We start from the raw sequence: 20,171 nt of genomic DNA, 5'->3' as shown, positions 1-20,171 counted from the left end.
TTGATCATTCTCCCACACATCGAAGCCACAGCCCACAGGCCAAACACTGGCCTCAGAAGGACAAGGGGCAATGCTCACAGCTGCTTTGACACTACCAAGGTTAAGTCTCATCACCTCAGTTTGGATTCACCTGTGCTTTGTATCCACCACACTGGTTAGAGCTATGCCCTTGGTCTCTCATATTTCTTGCTTTCACAAAATCTCTCTAAACACACCTAAATAGGCACTGCTAGCATGGAGGAAGTTTCCTCCATGAACTTCAGTTTGACCTACAAACAGGAAGTTTTGATACTCACAGATCTCCAGATGCACCCAGCACACTCAGGGTACCCATACACTGCCAGCAAGGACCATGTTGGCATCCATAGGAAGAAGGAAGGTTTCTGGAATTCATCACTGACATTGAACACCCCACTGATAGCATTTTTCAGAGGGCAGGCACTTGTTGCTAAAAGTGGACCAAGTGATGGTGGTAAAACAGGGATTTCCTGACAGGCTCAGGCAGCTTTGCATCCTCCTTCTCTCCCTAGCTAGTGGTTTTGTTTCTGAAGCCCTCATTAGTTTCAGTATTTCCCAAATAAAATATTGTTAAATGGTTTAAAGACCAAATTTTCTTTAGTTTAATTCAAAACTTATAAAAAATACTTAGAAGTAACTACCTTTTCATGAAATTAGTCTGAAAAAAATCTTGGAGTTTATATTTCAGTTATAAACCCAGTGATTTTTCATAGCCTGCATGCTTCAGTTACCTTTTGTTTCATGATTTTGTTAAAGAAAATGGATATAATGCCATCAGGTCAGGTCAGTGTTTCCTGAGAAGGAACTGATGACCAGTATTCCAAATTAGACAGCCAGATCTGATGCACCTGACATCAATATTTGTTTACTTGCTTGTTTAGATCAGGAGTAAATTTCTTCTGGTACAAACATTTGCTTCTTGTATTTCAAGGCACTAAATTAAAGTAACTATTTTGTTGTCATTCTATAACAACTTTGGAGAAAGGAGAGAAATCTGTTTCAAACATGACAAATCTGCATTCTTTTCTGCTCATATTTACTGCTCACATCAAACAGACACTTCTTGTCAGTTTGGAATTGCCTTTTCCTGCGACTGTGTTTAATTTCTCTCCCCTATTTTGTACACAGGGGTACTGTGCTAGCTGTTTCAGTGGTTCTAAGTGCCCTCCAGGGACAAAACCAAAGGTAATACATTAAAATTTTGTGTTTAAGCAGCCTAAGTTGCTCTTCTCTGTACTTCAGCTCTATAAATACCTGAGGGGACAATGTAAAGAGGATAGTGCCAAACTTCTCTCAGTGGTGGCCAGTGATAGGACAAGGGGTAGTGGGTATAAATTGAACCACAGGAAGTTTCATTGCCATATGAGGAAGAAATTCTTTATGGTTCAGGTGACAGAGGACTGGAACAGGCTGCCCAGAGAGGCTATAGAGTCTCCTTCTTTGTAGATGTTCAAAACCCACCTGGATACAATGCTGTGTAGCATGCTCTAGGTGACCCTGCTTGAGCAGGGGGCATGGACTAGATGACCTCTGGAGGTCCCTTCCAACCTCAAACATTTTGTGATTCACATACACAACTCGAATAAGTTGCTTGTCAAAAAGAGCGAATCCTCAACACTGAAACCATACTCTAAAGTGAGACCATAAAGGCCCAGGGACAAAGCTGCCCCAAGGCATGCACCCACATAGTGAAGGGATGATTGTCGGCCTCACACAGCATCTACCATAGCAAGTGCTTTAATTGACTTCAGAGTAGCCCCTCTGTCCTCATTAACAGAGCTTAGCAAGCTGAGTGAAAAGACTGCAGCCTCCCACATCACATTTTGATTCAATGTATAGCAGAAATGGCAATTAAAAAAGAAAAACAACCCAGACCTCCATGTAGCACTCATCTTCCTGTGTTTGCCCCCTCTCTGCACTGCCACACGTGATGCCCAGGAAGGGATCTACCGATGCACGTACGAGACCTATGGACTGCGGAGGGACGGGTGCCGCAGGAACTGCTCCATGCTCATCCACACAGCCAAGTGCTGCAAGGGCTACTTTGGGCCAGACTGCCAAGGTAGGACCCCCTGAGCACAGCCTTTCTGACAGGAGTTGTAAGAGCGTCTCAAGGATCTCAGCACGTGAAGCTTGCCATCAGAGGCAAGCTTACAGCTGCTCTCACAAATCCTACCAGAGATGCATTTATTGGTATTTCCACATTCAAGATTTGACAAAACAATAATGAACAGCAACAATTAATAAGTATGCACTTGAGCTCAACAACCAATTTCTGTTTTTTCTCTCTCTCTTTAAAACAAAACAAAACAAAAAAAAATACAACACTTTTCAGCTTGCCCAGGGGGTCCAGAGACGCCATGCAATAACCACGGCTCCTGTGACGACGGATATGCTGGGACAGGAGAGTGCCGCTGCAACAGCGGCTTCAATGGGACTTCGTGTGAGCTGTGTCTACCAGGCAGATATGGCTCCAACTGCAAACGTGCGTTTAAGTTTCCTTTCCATACTGCTGCCCACCTCAAGCCTAAGCCATTTTGTCAGTGACGGGTTTTTAAGTAAACCAAAAAACGCTTCCTCCTTCCAATGCTAGCGTTTCTCTTGAGCACTTCCTCACACAGACGGATGGCTCGAGATCTCAGAATGGAGGAGGAGGAGGCAGTAGCTTTCCTTTGCTTTCCCTATTTTTGCATGGCAAGTAAGTAACGTGAAATGGAGGCACAGCCAGGGCTACCAAGCATTTTCAACTACAGCACAGCCTTCTTTCGTATCCCCATAAAGGGCAGGTCAGCATTTTAGCAATACAGCTCCCTGAGGATTGCAGGAGGCCAAGGCCCTGCACTACTTTTGCAAAAGAGAACATTAAGGGCACTGAGATGAAGGTAGTTTTTGTAGAGGGACAGCAGCCAAGAAACTGCTCACATAATCCACTTTGCTGTGGTCTTAAACATAGCTGAGGTGGAACCAGGATCAACATCATCCTTTGAACTCAAATGTTTTCTCAACATAATACCTTCAGAGGGGAAGCTACCATATTAACACTTCCATCGTAACTGTGTACATCTGTAGTGCTCATGAAATGCATAGGGCTGGGGTGTTAGAGGCTAGATACCTTTAGGTTGAGAGCAAGGTATCAGGCTTGGATACCAATGCTCAGGACTAAGTTTATCTCCAATTTTTCCATTTTATAGGACACCACAGCATAAATTCCATTTAAGTTGATAGATACCATGACCAGTTTCAAACTAACAAGAACAAAAAAGTCTTACAGCCCCTTCTTTTTAATGCATACTTACACCAACCAAAAACTAGGTAAATGGACTAAAAGAAAGTCAGAGCATGAAAATCCTTTTGAGCAGGACCAAGTTTTCAAAGAACAAGAATTTCACCAAATCCCACATCATTATACTCATTAAATAAGAACATTTGAGGAAGAGAGATGAGGCAAGAAAGGATGACACTTCATTATATTATAAAACAGAGAGTTATTAATAATTCTTCAAGAGGGACTCAGCATGAAAGTTATTACAGCACCAAAAGAGTGGGGGAAAGACATCACCCATAGATTAAAGTAACCCCTCATGCTTCAGCTATACGGCACAAAGGGTAATGCCCCACATGGGAAAGGAACAAAGGGAATGCAGAAGCTTTAAGTCATAAAAATGTATAAAACCTAAAGAACACATTACAGATAACTTATCTATACAGCAAAGTTCACTAACCTCATTATTTGGCTTCCTTAATCAGACAGACTTTCTCTCTTCCCACACACCTCTGGCTAAAAGGCTTCCCCACAACTAGCACGTGTTGCATGTTAGGACAGGATCAAGCTGGGTCTTCATCTCAACCATTAACTCCTTCCTGGTTCTTTATGAGGTTTGCTACTCCTATCACTGTGCAGTTCAATACTCATAATCTGAGTCACATTGAACTAATGCCAATTATAAAATCGTAAGATCACAGGATAATTCAGGTTGCAAGGGATGGCAGAAGCTCTCCAGTCCAGTCCCTGCCCAAAGCAGGAATCAGCTCTAAGTTCAGAAAATGTAGTTCAGGGTAGGTAGAATAGAACAGCATAGCATAGCATAGAATCAATAAGGTTGGAAAAGACCTCTGAGATCATCCGGTCCCACCAACATCCCACCACGACCACCAATATCACCCACTAAACCATGTCCCCCAGCACCACGTCCAACCTTCCCTTGAACACCCCCAAGGACGGTGACTCCACCACCTCCCTGGGCAACCTGTTCCAATGCCTGACTGCTCTTTCTGAGAAGAAATATCTCCTAATTTCTAACCTTAACCTCCCCTGGTGCAACTTGAGGCCATTCCCTCTAGTTCTATCACCTGTGAGAAGAGGCCGACCGCCAGCTCCACACACCTTCCTTTCAGGCAGTTGTACAGAGCAGTAAGGTCTCCCTTGAGCTTCCTCTTCTCCAGACTAAACAACCCCAGATCCCTCACAGGACTTGTGTTCCTGGCACCTTCACCAGCTTTGTAGCTCTTCACTGGATGTGTTCCAGGGCCTCAAAGTCCTTCCTGTAGTGAGGGGCCCAAAGCTGAACACACTATTTGAGGTGTGGCCTCACCAGAGCTGAGTACAGGGGGATGATCACAGGGGGATGCATGCCTGGCCTCATGGTGAAAAACAGTGAGGTTAGACTTAGCTAAATTATTACCAGATAATACTGTATCTGAACTGACAGTCTAGGGGATGCTTCTCTAGGGAATTATTTTCTCCTCTCCCAATGGCAACTTTATAAATGATCTTTCTGCATTTCTTTTTCAGTCTGCGAATGCAAGAACAACGGGCAATGTGAGGAAGGATATTCAGGAACAGGACGATGTTTCTGTGAAACAGGATGGACTGGCCGGCTGTGTGAAACCAAGCTAGGTCTCTGCCTCACCTCCATGGATCCTGTCACGTGGAGCTCTGGGTTGACAGCACTCACAAGTCAACAGGGGGGTTGCATAGAGGAGAAATAGAAAGTGCTAATAATATCAGAAGCTGTCAGTGGAGGCTAAGGGAGCTCCCAAGAGCACTGATTTACAGACAGAGGCTGTGTACATAACTGCTCTAGACTGTGAACAAGCCTCTTCACATCCCTGCCTTGCATGAAATAGGAATATGAGCACTTGGCTCCCCTGTGGAGGTGCTTGGGGCTATGTGAGGGAAGGTATTATCCAAGTGCTAAGCAGTCATAAAAAATATTTACAATGTCTAGTTAGCAAGACTGCTGCGAGGGCTTTCCTTTCTGCCCAAGGGCATTGGGCATTGTTCTGAAACAAGGGCATTGCTATATAAATACCATTTTCGTCTCTGCTGTTTTGTCTTCCTCACAGCTCTGCTGCCAGTGTGTTCCCCAAGCTGCTCCGCCAATGCTGTCTGCATGGAGAACAACACATGCCAATGCAAGCCACTTTACAATGGAGATGGGATCACATGCATAGGTGAGCTCCCTCTCACATTCATGGCTGCTACAAAATGTGGGTTTACGATCCACCAGGAAATGTTGGTGGCTATCAAGCTGAAAAACTTCTTAAATGCTGTAACAAATTCAGAAGATGTACACATCAGTGCTTTCAGAGGCAGGTGGCTGATTGCAGCAGGCTTTACCAAGCCCGAGTATGAGCAAGAACCGTGCTTCAGTCATGTTTTGGAAACAGTAGGGTTTTCAGCAGTATTGCACTTATAGGATTGTCTTTTCTGACTTCAGGCAATGCAGTTCCTACGTAGCATCACTGCAGAAACAGTAACCTCTGTCGTGGTTTAACCCGACCGGCAGCTAAACACCACGCAGCCGTTCGCTCACCCTCCCCCTCCCTCTCTGGGACGGGGGAGAGAAATGGAAAGTGAAGCCCGTGAGTTGAGATAAAGACAGTTTAATAAGACAGGAAAAAAAAAATAACAAAAATAATAATAACAATAATAATAATGATGATACAATGGTGATAATACGAAAGTAATAATAGTATGTACAAACAAGTGATGCACAATGCAATTGCTCACCACCCGCTGACCGATGCCCAGCCTAACCCCAAGCAGTCTGGCCCCCTCCCCCCGGCTAGCCACCCCTATATATTGTTTAGCATGACGTCAGATGGTATGGAATACCCCTTTGGCTAGTTTGAGTCACCTGTCCTGGGTCTGTCCCCTCCCAGCTCTTACTGCACCCCCCAGCCTGCCCGTTGGCAGGACAGAGCAAAGGCTGAGATGTCCTTGGCTTAGTATAAGCACTGCTCTGCAACAATTAAAGCATCGGGGTGTTATCAGCACTCTTCTCATTCTAAGCCAAAACACAGCATTCCACCAGCTACTAGGAAGAAAATTAATTCTGTGCTAACTGAAACCAGGACAACCTCTAAGACATGTGTCTCACATTCTCAAAGTCACCCTGGCCAGAGCAGAGCAGAGCAGACAGGTCTCTCAAACTGCCATGGGGCAGAGCAGAATCTCTGGGTTTTGATACCATTTCTCCTAAAGCAAGGACATCTGACGAGGTCTTCAAAACCCACAGGGATAGAAATTGCACAAGTTCAGGAGTGCCTCAGGACACTCAAACAGTATTTTTACCCAAACAGGTGTTCTAGTGTTTTTAGCATACCTTAAAAAATTGGAGGTGTTTTGTCTTTGTGAAGAACATCCTCTTTAAAAAAAGAATTCACTGATGCACTTTCTTTTCTCTGCACAGCTGACGACCTTTGCAAACAAAACAACGGTGGGTGCCACAAGGCAGCCGAATGCACACAGCTTGGGGTGAAGGTCTTCTGCAGCTGTCAGAAGGGATACAAAGGAGATGGATTTACATGCCTTCCTATAAACCCTTGTGCTGACGGGTTCAACGGAGGCTGCCATGAACATGCCATTTGCACCGTCACAGGACCTGTAAGTTGAATAATTTTAGTTTCCACAGGAAGTCTGGGGCACTTCTTACTGGTGCCAACAGAAGTCTTTTTCCCAGCGGCACCATACTCTGTGCCTCTCAAAGCCCCCTGTTTTCCAAAACAGTCTTTAGATAACTCCAGCCTACTTTCCACATCAGCTTGGGATCATTTCAGCTGAGGAGTGAGAAAGGATTTGAGACCTTTGCTCTAAGGAAAGAGGTACTGCAGCTGTGGTGGTTTTACTTGGGTGGGCAGCCGAGTTCCACCACAGCCACTCTCTCACTCCCCCTCCTCAAAGGGAAAGGGGGAGAAAATATGATGCAAAGGGCTCAAGGTTTGAGATAAGGAAGGGGAGATCACTCAACAATTATTGTGATGGGCAAAACAGACTCAGCATAGGGAGATAGTAAGATTTATTGCCTATTATTAACAAGCTAGAAACGTGAGAAACAAAGGAAAGAAACTAAAAACACTTCCCCCCATCCACCCTCTTCTACCTCCTCCCCCCGAGTGGCACAGGGGAGCGAGGGAAGGGGGGCTGCAGTCAGTCTGTAGCACTTTGTCTCCACCACTGCTTCAGGGTCTCTCTCGTCCCCTGTGTCATGGGCTCTCTCCCATGGGATGCAGTCCTTGCCGAACTGATCCAGCACGGGCTTCCCACAGGCAGCAGCTCCTCAAGAACTGCTCCAGATACGGGTCCGTACCACAGGGTCCATCCATCAGGAGCAAACTGCTCCAGCACGGGTACCCCACGGGTGGGCGGCAGCTCCCCCCAGACCCCCTGCTCCTGAGTGGTCTCCTCTCCACAGGCTGCAGCTCCAGCCCAGGGCCTGCTCCAGCAGGGGTACTCCACAGGCGGCAGCCTCCAACAGTGCAGGGCCACCTGCTCCACCGTGGTCTCCTTCACGGGCTGCAGCGTGGAACCCTGCTCCACCGTGGTACCCCATGGGCTGCAGGGGGACAGCCTGCTTCACCATGGTCCTAACCACAGGCCATAGGGGACTTCTGCTCCAGCGCCTGGAGCACCCCTGCCCCTCCATCTGCACTGACCTTGGCACCTGCAAGGCTGTTCCTCACTCCTCTCAGTCTCCCAGCTGCTGTGTGGCATGGTGTTTTGTTGTTTTTTGTTTGTTTGTTTGTTTCCCTTTCTTAAATATGTTCTCACAGAGGCACAAACAACATCACTTATTGGTTCAGCCCTGACCAGCAGTAGGGCCCTTACCTAACACGGGGCAGCTTCTAGATTCTTCTCACAGAAGCCACACCTATGGCCCCCTGCTACCAAAACCTTGCCACGTAAACCCACTACAACAGCAAATGTGACATTTTGCATGTGCAATTTTTCTGTTCTCTTTTTAGCTCTCCCTAATTGGCTATCCCTGTTTGCAATAGGAGTTTGGTAGCATTAAATTGTATGCATTTTGATTGCTAAACCTAGGAACAGCTGGGAGGATAACATCACTTGGTTGACCAGACGCAGCTTAGATAGCAATTGCAGCCACATGACACAGTCTTCTTGGTATGCAAGGTCAACGTTGTTCAGGAAAACTTGTGGCAGTGATTTGATCCAGCATTTGTCTTGGTGCTTTTGGGATCATCTGTCCGTTCTGTTTTGGTGGTTTGCCTGATGCGTCTTCCAGGAACTCTCTAGAAAAGCCTTGCTGCTAATCTGTTCCAGCTGTTAACCACCACAGCCCCTGGGTGTCACCAAATCCTGCTTGGCTTATAGTTCTCCATGTATTACAGTCAGTGGACTGCTAAACTCCTTTCATGCTTCCATGCCCAGACATTTAAATATCATTTTGATTGGTGTGTCATCCGTTTTTGTTAATTCCATGTTGTATAATTCTCTGATGTGTTCTTAGCTTTGTGGATGGAATTATGCCTTGGCATTAATTTAGCAAAGCTCCTAAGTACATGCATAAATGTTTCGCTTAAAGGAGCAAATGTCAGTGTGACAGTTTGCAGGCTGTTGAACCATGGCTGTTAGTAGCAACTTTTCTGCTTGCCTATTGCTGGTGACACCAAGTGACATTTTTCCAGCAGTTCAGAACGTCACTTGAAGTACCACTTTTATGTCAGTTAAATACTTGGCTTGGCCTTCTTCATTCTCTCTCCTACCAGGACAAACGCAAGTGCGACTGTAAAAATAACTACATCGGCGATGGGCTGAACTGTTCGGTGATGCAGCTTCCTCTCAACCGCTGCTTGCAAGACAATGGGCAGTGCCACCCTGATGCGGACTGTGCTGATCTCCACTTCCAAGGTGAGGATGGCACACAGTGCATGCCATGGGAAAGGGACATCCTCGTCCCTGTGCCACTGTGCCAGTGTCAGTGGGTCTGGCCAGGATCCTTGTGTCTAGAAGCCTTCTCAGTCCTCTACCCATGTCCCCTGGAAACAATGAGATGTAAGCGTGATTCAGCTTAAAACATGTGCATAAATACTTCACAATTCTGGATTTATGAAGCAGTAGATGAAGGCATTCTAGATAGAAATATCACCCATGATCCCCCGGTCTGTCCTAACTACATTGCATAAAAGTCACAGGTATTCCCTACTGCGCAGTTGACTTTTGATACAGAAATGGAAGCCCCACCAGGAAATGTTGGCTCCTCTCTCTCTTTACAGATACCACTGTTGGAGTTTTCCATTTGCGGTCCCCACAAGGGCAGTACAAAATGACTTACGAGAAGGCAAAGGAGGCCTGCGCCAATGAGTCAGCCACCATCGCGACCTATAACCAGCTGCTGTACGCGCAGAAGGTGACGCAGCCTCAGTGTGGGAGGAGATCCCTGCCATGGACATAGCCACAGCGTAAACAGAGAGGGAGGAGCAAAGGGGCTGCTCGATGCTTATAAGCTTCTTTTTCCCTCCTATTTCTCCTCCCCATGCCAGGATATGTTTGGCTGGGAGCAGTTTTTGGACTGGTTAGTGTGTTCACGCCAGCCCGTATGACACTGAAAGCAATTCAGTTGCCAGATTCTTGTTTCTGATTGTCCAGATGGTGAAGTCAGGGTTTCATGAGGGTTTTAATTATTAGGTCTTCTTAAAGAAATGTACACTGCAGACTTGTGCTGTGATTTTTCATTTATTTATTTATTTGTTTGTTTGTTTTTCTGGCAATCTTTTCTCCAACTGCTGTTAACATAACAGAGCTATTTCCACATTATTGTCTTTTGGTTGATGTCAGTGGGATGAGCATCACACCTTGGGCTTGTAACATTTATTTTCAGAAGGGTGAGTCAGATTGACTGTGCCTTTCTGGCTCCTTCCCCTCAAAGGAAGGAAGGAAGTAAGGAAGGAAAGAAGGAAAGAAAGAAGGGAGGGAGGGAGGGAGGGAGATGCTCACCATTTAGAGAGACCACAGCCAGCCTCCTTCTGCACCAGCAGAAGGCTGGAAGTCTTGGGAGCAAAAGAAGCTGGGCAGCCTGCAGACAGAGAACTTACTCAGATTCCCAAAAAGCAGGCTGGGAGGTTGGGTGCTGCTGGAGCACCCCAGGGGGCTTTCCATATCCACTGGAAGTGCCTGGACCCACCACCCAATTCTTCCTTTCTCCCTTTTGGCTGTGTCGGCTGCAGGCAAAGTACCACCTGTGTGCTGCTGGCTGGTTGGACAACGAACGGGTGGGGTATCCCACTGCCTTCTCCTCCCCAAACTGCGGCGCTGGGTACGTTGGCATCGTGGACTATGGGAGGAGAGTCAACCTGAGCGAAACCTGGGATGTCTTCTGCTACAGGGAGAAAGGTGAGAGTGCCCTTCTCAGCATCACTCTGCAAATGGGAGCAGCAGCAACAGTTTTGGTACCCTTGGTCAGCCACAGACTGCTAGATAACCCTGCAAGAGATTCTCTCTTTTTAATTATAATAATAATAATCTAGTGCTGAACAAGTCAATTTTCAGGCACAGGGCACCTAGAAAAGGTTGCTGGCCCACATGGCTCTCTGTGTTTGTGCCTTTCAGAGGTGAACTGCACCTGCAAGCCAGGCTACGTGGGGGACGGCTTGTCCTGCAGCGGGAACTTGCTGCAAGTGCTGATGTCCTTCCCAACGCTGACAAACTTCTTGTCGGTACGGCCTGCAGCAGGCATGCGGCTCCGGTGGGGTGAGCAGAGCGGGTAACTAGGTTGTCTCAGCATTGGCTTCACTGTAGTGCACAGAAAATGCAGGTTACAGCAAGCAAAGTGGGGTGGAGCGGTCTAAATCCACACCTGCTAAGTCAGGGAGTAGTCGCCATGTCTTAATTTCTTGTTCCAAGTTTTGGGTTTCTAAAATGCATTTGAAATTAAATGCTTCTGCAGCTGGAGGTTAGGAAGGATCCTGTGCACTGCTGCTGATGTGCACAGGAGCTCAAGATTGCCTTCTACTAAAGCTGGATTTTGTTTCTGCCTAGAAAATCATGGCTTACTCCAACAGTTCTAGGAGGGGGAAAGCGTTCCTGCGGTACCTCACAGACCTGTCAGTGCACGCCACGCTCTTTGCTCCAAATGATAGCGGACTAAGGGAAAATCAGGTAAGAGTTGGTTTGTTTCTTTTAACTTCTTCATTTTACTAACACTCGTTGAACAGACACCCTTATGGGTTTCTGCATCCCGATGCAATCTCAATTTAAAAAAATAATAACATGACATGACTTCCATGTAAACCCATATAGCTTAAACTCTGCTTCTAGAAGAGGTGAGTTCACCATCTCTGCTTCTCTTCTGCAGTCAGGAGTACGAGGTTTCTGGGCATGTTTGAGTCACCACAGAGAATTTTCCATCAGGGATCTTAATTACCCATCTGTAAAGGTGTCTGTCTGAGATGAAGTCTCCCCTGGCTTATTAATATTAAGCACAGTTATTTGAAAGTAGTTATTTGAAAACAGTGCACAGCTTTGGGATTTCTCACAAATGCATTAAAGGAAGCTGCTCCTGGTTTCATCTCTATGCTTGTCCTTTTTAATTTCCTTCAATCAAACATTGCCTCCAACACCTGAGGTACCACTCCAGTCATGGGGGGATGAGGCCAGGACTTCTCCAGCTATCACAGAGTGATAAGCCAGGCAGGTGGAAGGCTGTGAATTTGTTAAAAGAATCACACAAGTGATTTCATTTCATATGGGTTTATGCTCTGCCTTACATCTTCAAGCTATTTTAAGCATCTCTGAGGCTCATCGCTTCAGGTCATCACGCAGAAAAGTAAAAGCTTTTGTGCTAGTAGAACCAAGGTGTTGCCTCCTGTAGGTGGTGGTCAGACGTCAGCAGGGCCAGAGGATCCATCCCACTGTTCACTTACAGGTTTCCCAATAGTCTCTGTCCCATATTGCACTTGCTGCAGCATTAATAGCAACAGAGAAAAAGGATCATAAGCATGGGAGTAAATCCAGTGGATTAAATAGATTGATTCGTGTTTCTTGCATTTCTCTTTTACTTTTAGACACTTACTGGGCGAGACATTGAGTATCATTTATCTAATGCCACCATCATGTTTTATGATGACTTGACCAATGGAACCACTCTTCTGACCCGTGCTGGGGAAAAACTCCTAATTACAAACACCAGGAGCCAGGAGTATCCAGCTTCCGCCACTGAACAGGTACCTTTTTAATAAATCTCCCATCTTCATGCTTTTTCCCTCTCATCCTGCACCCTCTAATCAGGTGATGCATTGATCTGGGGAGTACTCCTGGGGCAGGCAGGAGCTGGGACTTCTGATAGCAGCCATCAAACTGCAAACTTACATGTTTGCAAGCAGCCAAGCTCCAACCTGCACAACTGGAAGGAAATTGCTCAGGCAGCCTGCAGGAGTCACAGCACAGGGTACAGGTTTGAGTCAACCCTTCTCTCAGATGGGCAGGGTTAATGGAGAGGGCAGTGTGATAATAGGAGAGACGGGAGCAGCAGCTTATCATTACAGAAAGGTGTTGGCATTTGTAAAATTTCTTTCTAACTTTCTGCTAGAGGGAGAAGACCCCAGCATGGCCTTACTCAGAGAAAAAGCAGACAAAGCTATTTCATTGCTATTTCTTTTTTAACAAAAAAAAAAAAAAAAAAAAAAAAAGGAAAAATCTACATCCTTTTTGTAAATGGAAAGTATCCTTTGATGTCTCATGTGCTGAGTGAGCTGGGGTTGCTTACTTTGGAGAAGAGGAGGCTCAGGGGAGACCTTATGGCTCTCTACAACTACCTGAAAGGAAGGTGTGGAGAGCTGGTGGTCGGCCTCCTCTCACAAAGAGCAATAGGATTAGAGGGAATGGCCTCAAGTTGCACCAGGGGAGGTTCAGGTTGGAAATTAGGAGTCATTTCTTCTCAGAGAGAGCAGTCAGGCATTGGAACGGGTTGCCCAGGGTGGTGGTGGAGTCACCATCCCTGGGGTGTTCGAGGAAAGGTTGGACGTGGTGCTGGGGGACATGGGTTAGTGGGTGACATGGGTGGTAGGGGGATGGTTGGACCAGATGATCTTGGAGGGCTTGTCCAACCTTAATGATTCTGTGATCCTTTGAACACACACCCAACTTTTCACTTTCTTAAAAATTATTATTAAGAAAATATTCACTGCCCAAGCAAATGACCTCTGTAAGAGCAGCCCCTTCAGACTGAGGCTGAGACTCTGCTGTGGGTGCTGTTGCAGAGCTGAGTAAGAAATTAAGTAGCGCTGCTTCTTGTGGGCTTGCAGTCAGCATGTGCTCTAGAGGATGGCACTTGACCCAAGGACTGCTGAGTACCCATCATTGCATCTGGGGTGGGGATTTACACGGACACCAACAATAAGGAAGGAGGTGCTGTAGAAAGAGGTGCACATATGACAGATTTACAGGCTTCTTCCTTTTCTCCTTCCCCTTGTTTGGGGGAAAAAATAAAATCAAAAATAAAAATAAACAAATAAAACACTCCTTTAGCATGAGAATTATCATGCACTTCATTTATATTTAAGATCAACTTACACTGCCAACCCAGTAATCACATTAATGAAGTACACTCTCATGAGAGATCACGTGCACCAGCACAAGACTAACCCCACCTCTGTGTCCCTCTTTAACATGCTAGGAGCTCTTTCAGATCATTTTGATTTGGTACTAGAGTTAGAAGAGTTTCTCCTTAAAAAATCCCTGGTGCTCCTTTACCTAATGTCTTCCAAAGCTGCCAAGGGGAGACTCTGAGCCATTAACACAAACCTTTCTCCTGCCCTCCAAAGTTGTTTGGAAACCTGTAGCTTTTCGTCCTCCCCAGAGGACCTGAGCAGGCCCCTTCTCACATCCTAGTGAGCTGTGGAACAGAACCAAAGTCCTGCTCCCCCATGCTAGGCCACCAAATAAACTGTGGGCTGCAGTTTCTAGTCAGTGCTGGCCCAGTTCCCAAATCAGCAACCTCTGTGCCAAGGCATCCTCAGCACAGAAGGCAGCTGTAACACAAGCAGGCAGCTGGGCACTTCTCCTGCCTCTACATGAGTAACAATGCTCCTAATCTTGCCACCTGTACAAACATTACCAAAAAAATAAATTAAAGAAAAATGAAAGAAAGAGAGAAGGAAGGAAGGAAGGACAGACAAGGTCAATATACAAGTAAGGATGATAGTGACTTCGTGCACAGAAGAACCATTACAAGCCTGGGACCATCTTAGGCTGGCGTCCAGTGAGGCAGACATGGAAGCCCACCAGAAATTTTTCTCAGTATGTCAATAGCTGATGTGGGGAAATAAGCTCAAGCTTTGTTTCAGCCCCAGAGGCAGGAGGGTAAAGCTCAGCTCTCATTGTTCTCTGTCCTTGCAGAACGAGATCAGATATGTGGACGGAAGCGCTATTGTGGAGTGGGATATAATCGCTTCCAATGGGATAATCCACGTCATTTCAGAGCCTTTGAAGGCTCCACCAGCACCTGTAAGTACATGGTGACTTGTTGGGTGGGGGTAGGTGGCTTATATCATACCAAACTCACCACTGACATTCATATATTCCCAGTTTCCCTCCCATATATACAGTTTCAGTCTAAAGGGATACTTTGAAAGAAATTTAGAAAGTGAGAGTAAGGTATTAATAAAGCTTGTTCTTCCCATCATTTATTTTTTCTTCAGTTGAATCATTAGGACTAGCTTCCCAATCATCCAAGGTTTTATAAAACTCCATCTGAGTTGTTCCGAAAACACTTTCAAGCTTCTAAGGAAAACATTTGACTCTTGGCTTTGCACTCATTCCTGTCCAAAACAACAAGATGCTTTGAAAACTCTGATTTTATTTTTTTTCATGCATGAATTCCTGCCATGTCTCTAGTTGTCCAGTCATCTCACCCCCTAAAAAGACCAGACAAAACACAAACAAAAACATTAAAAAATAAATAATAATAATAATAATAAAATAACAGCGCATGGCAAAATAACAGTACAGAGAGGGATGCAAAGGGATGCTGTCCTTTGAGAGCAGGCAATTCAAGCTAGCTGCTGCATTGGTTCAGGCTGACATTACAATGGTACAGGGCCCGGTCCTGGGGATGTAGGAACACAATTCTCTATTTCACACCAGCAAAGTGTGCTGCTTTGTATGAAAGGGAAATGAACATTTCCTCCACCCACAATGCAACCTGTATGTCTGACAGAAGTGAGACCTGTCACCCTTGGGAAAAGTGCACAGCGAGCATCTGCAGCTCTTTTTTTTTCTTGCCACAAGATATTTGCCTTAACAAAAAGGATTTCTGTTGAATCAGGGTAATCCATTCTGGTCCCTCTCTCCATGTGCTGGAGGGGTCTCACTCACATTTCTGGCATGTCTATCCTAGCTCTGATTTAGGCAGTGACTAACTGGCCGCCTCTTCAGTCCATGAAGTTAATTCTATTCATACCCTATTTCTCACTTCCAGTTTGTTCAGAGAATCCCTATCTCCTGATTCAAAATAATAGGCAATTTCTGTCAGTCCATAGCAACACGATATTGTATTGTTTATAACTCCTTTCACATGCTAGAGGGCAACTAAACATTTTCTAATATTTAGCTGTTCAGCTGCACCATGTAAATTACTTTGTTTTCTAAAAAAGAAATGAAGAGGGTGTATCAGTTATGACAATAATGTGATTACTTTTTGCCAGGGGAAGTTTAGTAATCAGTTTTCTAAGCAGGGGGACAAAGAGCTAAGGAATCACTTGGAAGAGCCAGAGTAACTACCTATGAATCTCTTCCCCACTGCAGACCCCTCTTCACTTCCAGGATTGCCAGCAAAGAGCAGGGAGATCACATTCCAAATGCCCTGCGATCTCTCAGGCAAAATTATCATCACCCCAACTCTGCCCGTCCCCTTTATATCAGGGCTATATCAAGCCACAGAGCTGCAGAAGGCAAACCAAAGCGCTACTGTGGAGGCATTTTTCCCATTTAGACTAAATCCAAAGGACACGTGAATTTCCTTCAGCTTTTCACCTAGGTATTTATTAAGTTATGTAGGAACATAGACTCTATCCTGGAACATGCAAAGAGCTACTTGAATTGGCATTTTACGTGCTTGACTGAAGAATGATCTCAAGTTAAAGGCAGTGAACATCTTGGAGCAGTTTGATTTGAGCCCTGGTAAGCATGGCTCAGAGGGTTGTCTATCTGCCCACACAAAGCAGTGGAGAATGAGCCTGAACTCATAGAGACCTTTAGGGTTTACACTACAAGTTTTGAAAGCTACCTAAGGGACTTTGGTACACACTTCTCTGCAGGCTGGTGTGGTTTGAGTTTCTGTGGCTACTTTGAAAACCGTGACTAGAAAAAGATGACTTAGACATGCCCTGTATATTCAAAAACATAAAAAAGATGAAGCTGCGCAGGAGCCAATGTCCAGTGTAGAGTAGCTAAGAAGAGCTAGTTTGCAATTATCAGAAGGCCGTATTAAACTGTCTCAGGGAATTACGTACCAGGAGACTACTGCAAAAGCAGTTTGTGAACTAAGGTATAGCTCAAGGAGATGCTGCATGTGCTGGGTGCTGGAAGGTGACCACCCCATAGCTCACCCTCTTTCTGTGCTTCCAGGTTCCTCTCCATGCCACTACTGGAACAGGGATATTCTTTGGCATATGCCTGGTTATTGGAGTCATGGCCTTTATTGGATACTCGTACCTCAGATTCAGAAGGAAAAACACAGGCTTCCAGCACTTCAAGGTAAGAGGCAGAAAGGGGTGCAAAGCAGGGAGCCAGCACTTCTCCACACCCACCTCACTTTCCAGTCATGGACTCCCATTTCTCCTTGTGCTTCATTAAGCTAGATGCATTCTAGATCACGTTTTTTTCACTCATGCTTGAACTGTTCAGACTAACACATGGAGCAGGTGGGGAAGGCTTACACATCTGCCTTGGGCACTAGCTCAACTTTTGCCTGCTGCACCCCTCTGGGGTGTCCTACCAGGGATCCAGCTCTCACTGACACTTTGAACACCACGGACTGGCCAAAAGCTTACATCTGAACAGCATCAGAGCAGAAATCTGGTCAGCTTTAGGTCAGCTTTAAGGAAGCAGACAACTTTCAACCACTTGAACAAGTGAACTTGTTCTATTCTCTTCCCTTCCCCTCCGTGGCACTGCTAATAGCTTTACAGTTCTGGAGGTTGAAACATTTGATAGGAAAAAGGCTGGATTTAAAGACAAGCAAATTGAAGTGCTTATCAGGATTGAGAAGTACAAATTTTTATACTGATGAATTCTCATGCTGACTTTCTCTCAACTAACCTAGCCTCACACAGTATCATGACAATGAAAACCAGGCACCAACAGCCAAGCTACTCAGAGAAGAGAAGGATGATAGCGTAACAACATACACCTGAATCCACCCAAACGAAAGTCTACCTGGAAGGAACCAGAAACCTCCTCCTATTCTAGCTTCTGTACAATATGAGTTGTCTTTAGAAACAAAAAGGGAGCCATAAGCCAGGGGAAATGCTTGTAGTTCTACGTGGTAGCAATGAGAGCACTCAGCCATGTCCCTTTGATGGTAGGCACAATGCCAGTGCAGTACTATTCCTTGCTGTTATTAAAAGGAAGGGAGGAAAAGATATCAGTGGTAAGTGATACAAGATACTACAGTCACCCAAAATAGAGTTCATGTCTAGAGGCACAAATTTAGCAAGCTCATTCAGAACACTGTGTTAGTCAGTGGGGAAACCTAAGTGCCCCACTTAATGCATGAAATGAGAAGGATGGATTTTAAGCAGGTTTTTGTGATTTTATGTAGTCAAAAGATGACACTGATGTAACATCACTGGACAAGTCCCAGCCTTCAAATATCACCAACCCCTCCTATGAAAGTTCTTCTGCACTGAGTCCACCAGAACCTACGTATGATCTTTTCTCAGTAAGTGTGCATTTTGATTTGAGACACATAACTAAGATTATGATAAGAAGAAATGACTTAATAAAGTGAAAATGTTCGCTTGGGAAGAGGAGAAAAATAAAAAGTGAGGGGGAAATACCATTCAGGATCCTGACTTTCTTACCTCAGCCCACCTAGAAATGGGGTCGGCCCACTTGAAGCAAAAATAAGGGTATGGTCTACAGCTCCATTTCAAGTAATGACTCATGAGGCTGCAGTCTACCTTCAAAGAGAGATGAATTAACTTGGACTTCAAATGCTGCTAGATGCCAGTGATGCATCTATATAAAACTTTAAAAAGCCTTTTGTCTTTCCTTCTCCTTGCTGTAAACGCAGCTGAGTTGCACGCAAGCACTCTTTGACAGTCTGAAATGCAGAGGGAAGGGGGAGGGAAACAAGGGAAGGAAAGTCTGAGTAACACCAGAATGTAGAGAGAGCCTCCGTGGTCCAATTCAGCAAGACTCGCATACACACAGAGAGTTTAAAGAACACAGTAAACCTTTTTGCATGCAGTAAAGAGACTTGTTTGGTGCAAAAGTAGCAGGTGCAAAGTGCCATCTGTGTGGACAAATTGCCAAAAAGGGAAGTTCATTTGCTGCACGATGTCCAACTCTTTTTCGTTCTCTTCTACAGGATTCAGATGACCAGCAGCTTGTGATGAGTGGTCCGTATGATCAGAACTAAAGAGGAAGTTTGGCATTACTAATTATAAACCACACTTCTTTTTGCATTCACTGTGGAGGAAAAAAAAAAAAAAAAAAAAAAAGCACCTAGAGCTTTCAGGGAATAAAATCTCATTATAAATTAAAAACCAAATCAAAGAGTACAGCCTTGTTTAACATGCAGTCTGTAGGGTTTGCAAAGTGACCAACCTCAGAAGTGTTACCTCTGTCTTAGAAATATCGACTATGGGTGCTAAATGCAAAACTGAGTCTCGATTCTTGAACCATCCAGAGACGCTTCTCTATGACAAGGGTAAAACTTTCACTAGCTTTCTATTTCACTACTTCCATTCTTCTGTACAGAATTTAGTCCAAAATCTTCTTCTGTACAGTCATTTAGTCAAATGCCCTCAAACACACAGGGCTGCTAACCTGGCAAATAGCCTAAATTTGCTATTACTCCAGCTCTATGCCTTTGTTTTGGCTTGGCTGTAAATACATCCACCCAGCATAAAACAGAACATGTATGAAACCTGTATTTTTAAACTGAGGGGATTTTTTTATTAATATCCTTGCTTATAAGAATTTCAGAGCAGGAAATGCAAGCTTCCTGTCTGTCCCACTTGCACGCCCTAAGGCTTTTGTCTTTCGTCCTACTTTCCTGGGTTTTCTATCTCGTATCACTGTACAAAGGGAAATATTACGTGTATCAGCTTTAGCAAGAAGTATAGGGTAGTTGATGGAATTAAAATAGGGATTTTTACTCAATTTTTACTTGAAACGTTTTTGTGAAAAAGTAGTTATGAACATACCTTGCCATTTCATGACCGCATTCAGATTTCCAGGTCTGAAAGGAGCAGAAGCTGTCTGTATCTACACATACCACAATTGTGCCAAGCACATTAATGTTGCCTTTCAAGCCATGCACAGCAATAGCAGCTCTCTGCACCTTACTATTAAATGTCAATCAGACCCTACTTTGATTGCTAGAAACCACAAAACAGCAAGAGAAGAAAGATTTTATTGCTGGCAGCAGCAATGCTCAGCTACAACATACCTCCTGGTGTTTTCTGCATGGGGGAGTGGGAGAGAAGATGGCACTGCAGGAGAGCATCCATCGCCTCTGCGAACATCCCCAGGATGCCTCACATCAGAGCAAGGTATATGGGCCAACCCAGGGTTGACAATGCAACTATCAAGGACAGACAAGGGAATCTAATGTGTAAATATGACCGAATGAAAGCCACAGATGGAAGTCATTTCCCTAACTCTCCTCATGCCCCGACACATT

General features: G+C 45.0%; 1 protein-coding gene across 1 annotated transcript in view; it reads left to right on the top strand.

Annotated features, from left to right (window-relative positions):
• The window catches only part of STAB2 (stabilin 2), an 82,076-nt gene extending 63,174 nt beyond the window's left edge, over nucleotides 1-18,902 (top strand). The window contains exons 51-66 of the mRNA XM_032182643.1: nucleotides 1,147-1,203; nucleotides 1,957-2,080; nucleotides 2,354-2,503; nucleotides 4,811-4,915; nucleotides 5,365-5,472; nucleotides 6,714-6,907; nucleotides 9,031-9,172; nucleotides 9,538-9,671; nucleotides 10,489-10,654; nucleotides 10,871-10,977; nucleotides 11,300-11,419; nucleotides 12,325-12,465; nucleotides 14,657-14,764; nucleotides 16,886-17,014; nucleotides 18,081-18,200; nucleotides 18,852-18,902. Coding sequence (XP_032038534.1) covers nucleotides 1,147-1,203; nucleotides 1,957-2,080; nucleotides 2,354-2,503; nucleotides 4,811-4,915; nucleotides 5,365-5,472; nucleotides 6,714-6,907; nucleotides 9,031-9,172; nucleotides 9,538-9,671; nucleotides 10,489-10,654; nucleotides 10,871-10,977; nucleotides 11,300-11,419; nucleotides 12,325-12,465; nucleotides 14,657-14,764; nucleotides 16,886-17,014; nucleotides 18,081-18,200; nucleotides 18,852-18,902 — 1,956 coding nt within the window. The remainder of the gene's footprint in view (nucleotides 1-1,146; nucleotides 1,204-1,956; nucleotides 2,081-2,353; nucleotides 2,504-4,810; nucleotides 4,916-5,364; nucleotides 5,473-6,713; nucleotides 6,908-9,030; nucleotides 9,173-9,537; nucleotides 9,672-10,488; nucleotides 10,655-10,870; nucleotides 10,978-11,299; nucleotides 11,420-12,324; nucleotides 12,466-14,656; nucleotides 14,765-16,885; nucleotides 17,015-18,080; nucleotides 18,201-18,851) is intronic.
• The last annotated feature ends 1,269 nt before the right edge of the window (nucleotides 18,903-20,171 follow it).

Source organism: Aythya fuligula, chromosome 1 (genome assembly GCF_009819795.1).
Source record: "Aythya fuligula isolate bAytFul2 chromosome 1, bAytFul2.pri, whole genome shotgun sequence".
Classification (NCBI taxonomy): Eukaryota; Metazoa; Chordata; class Aves; order Anseriformes; family Anatidae; genus Aythya; species Aythya fuligula.
This window is presented reverse-complemented; position numbering and strand designations above follow the sequence as displayed.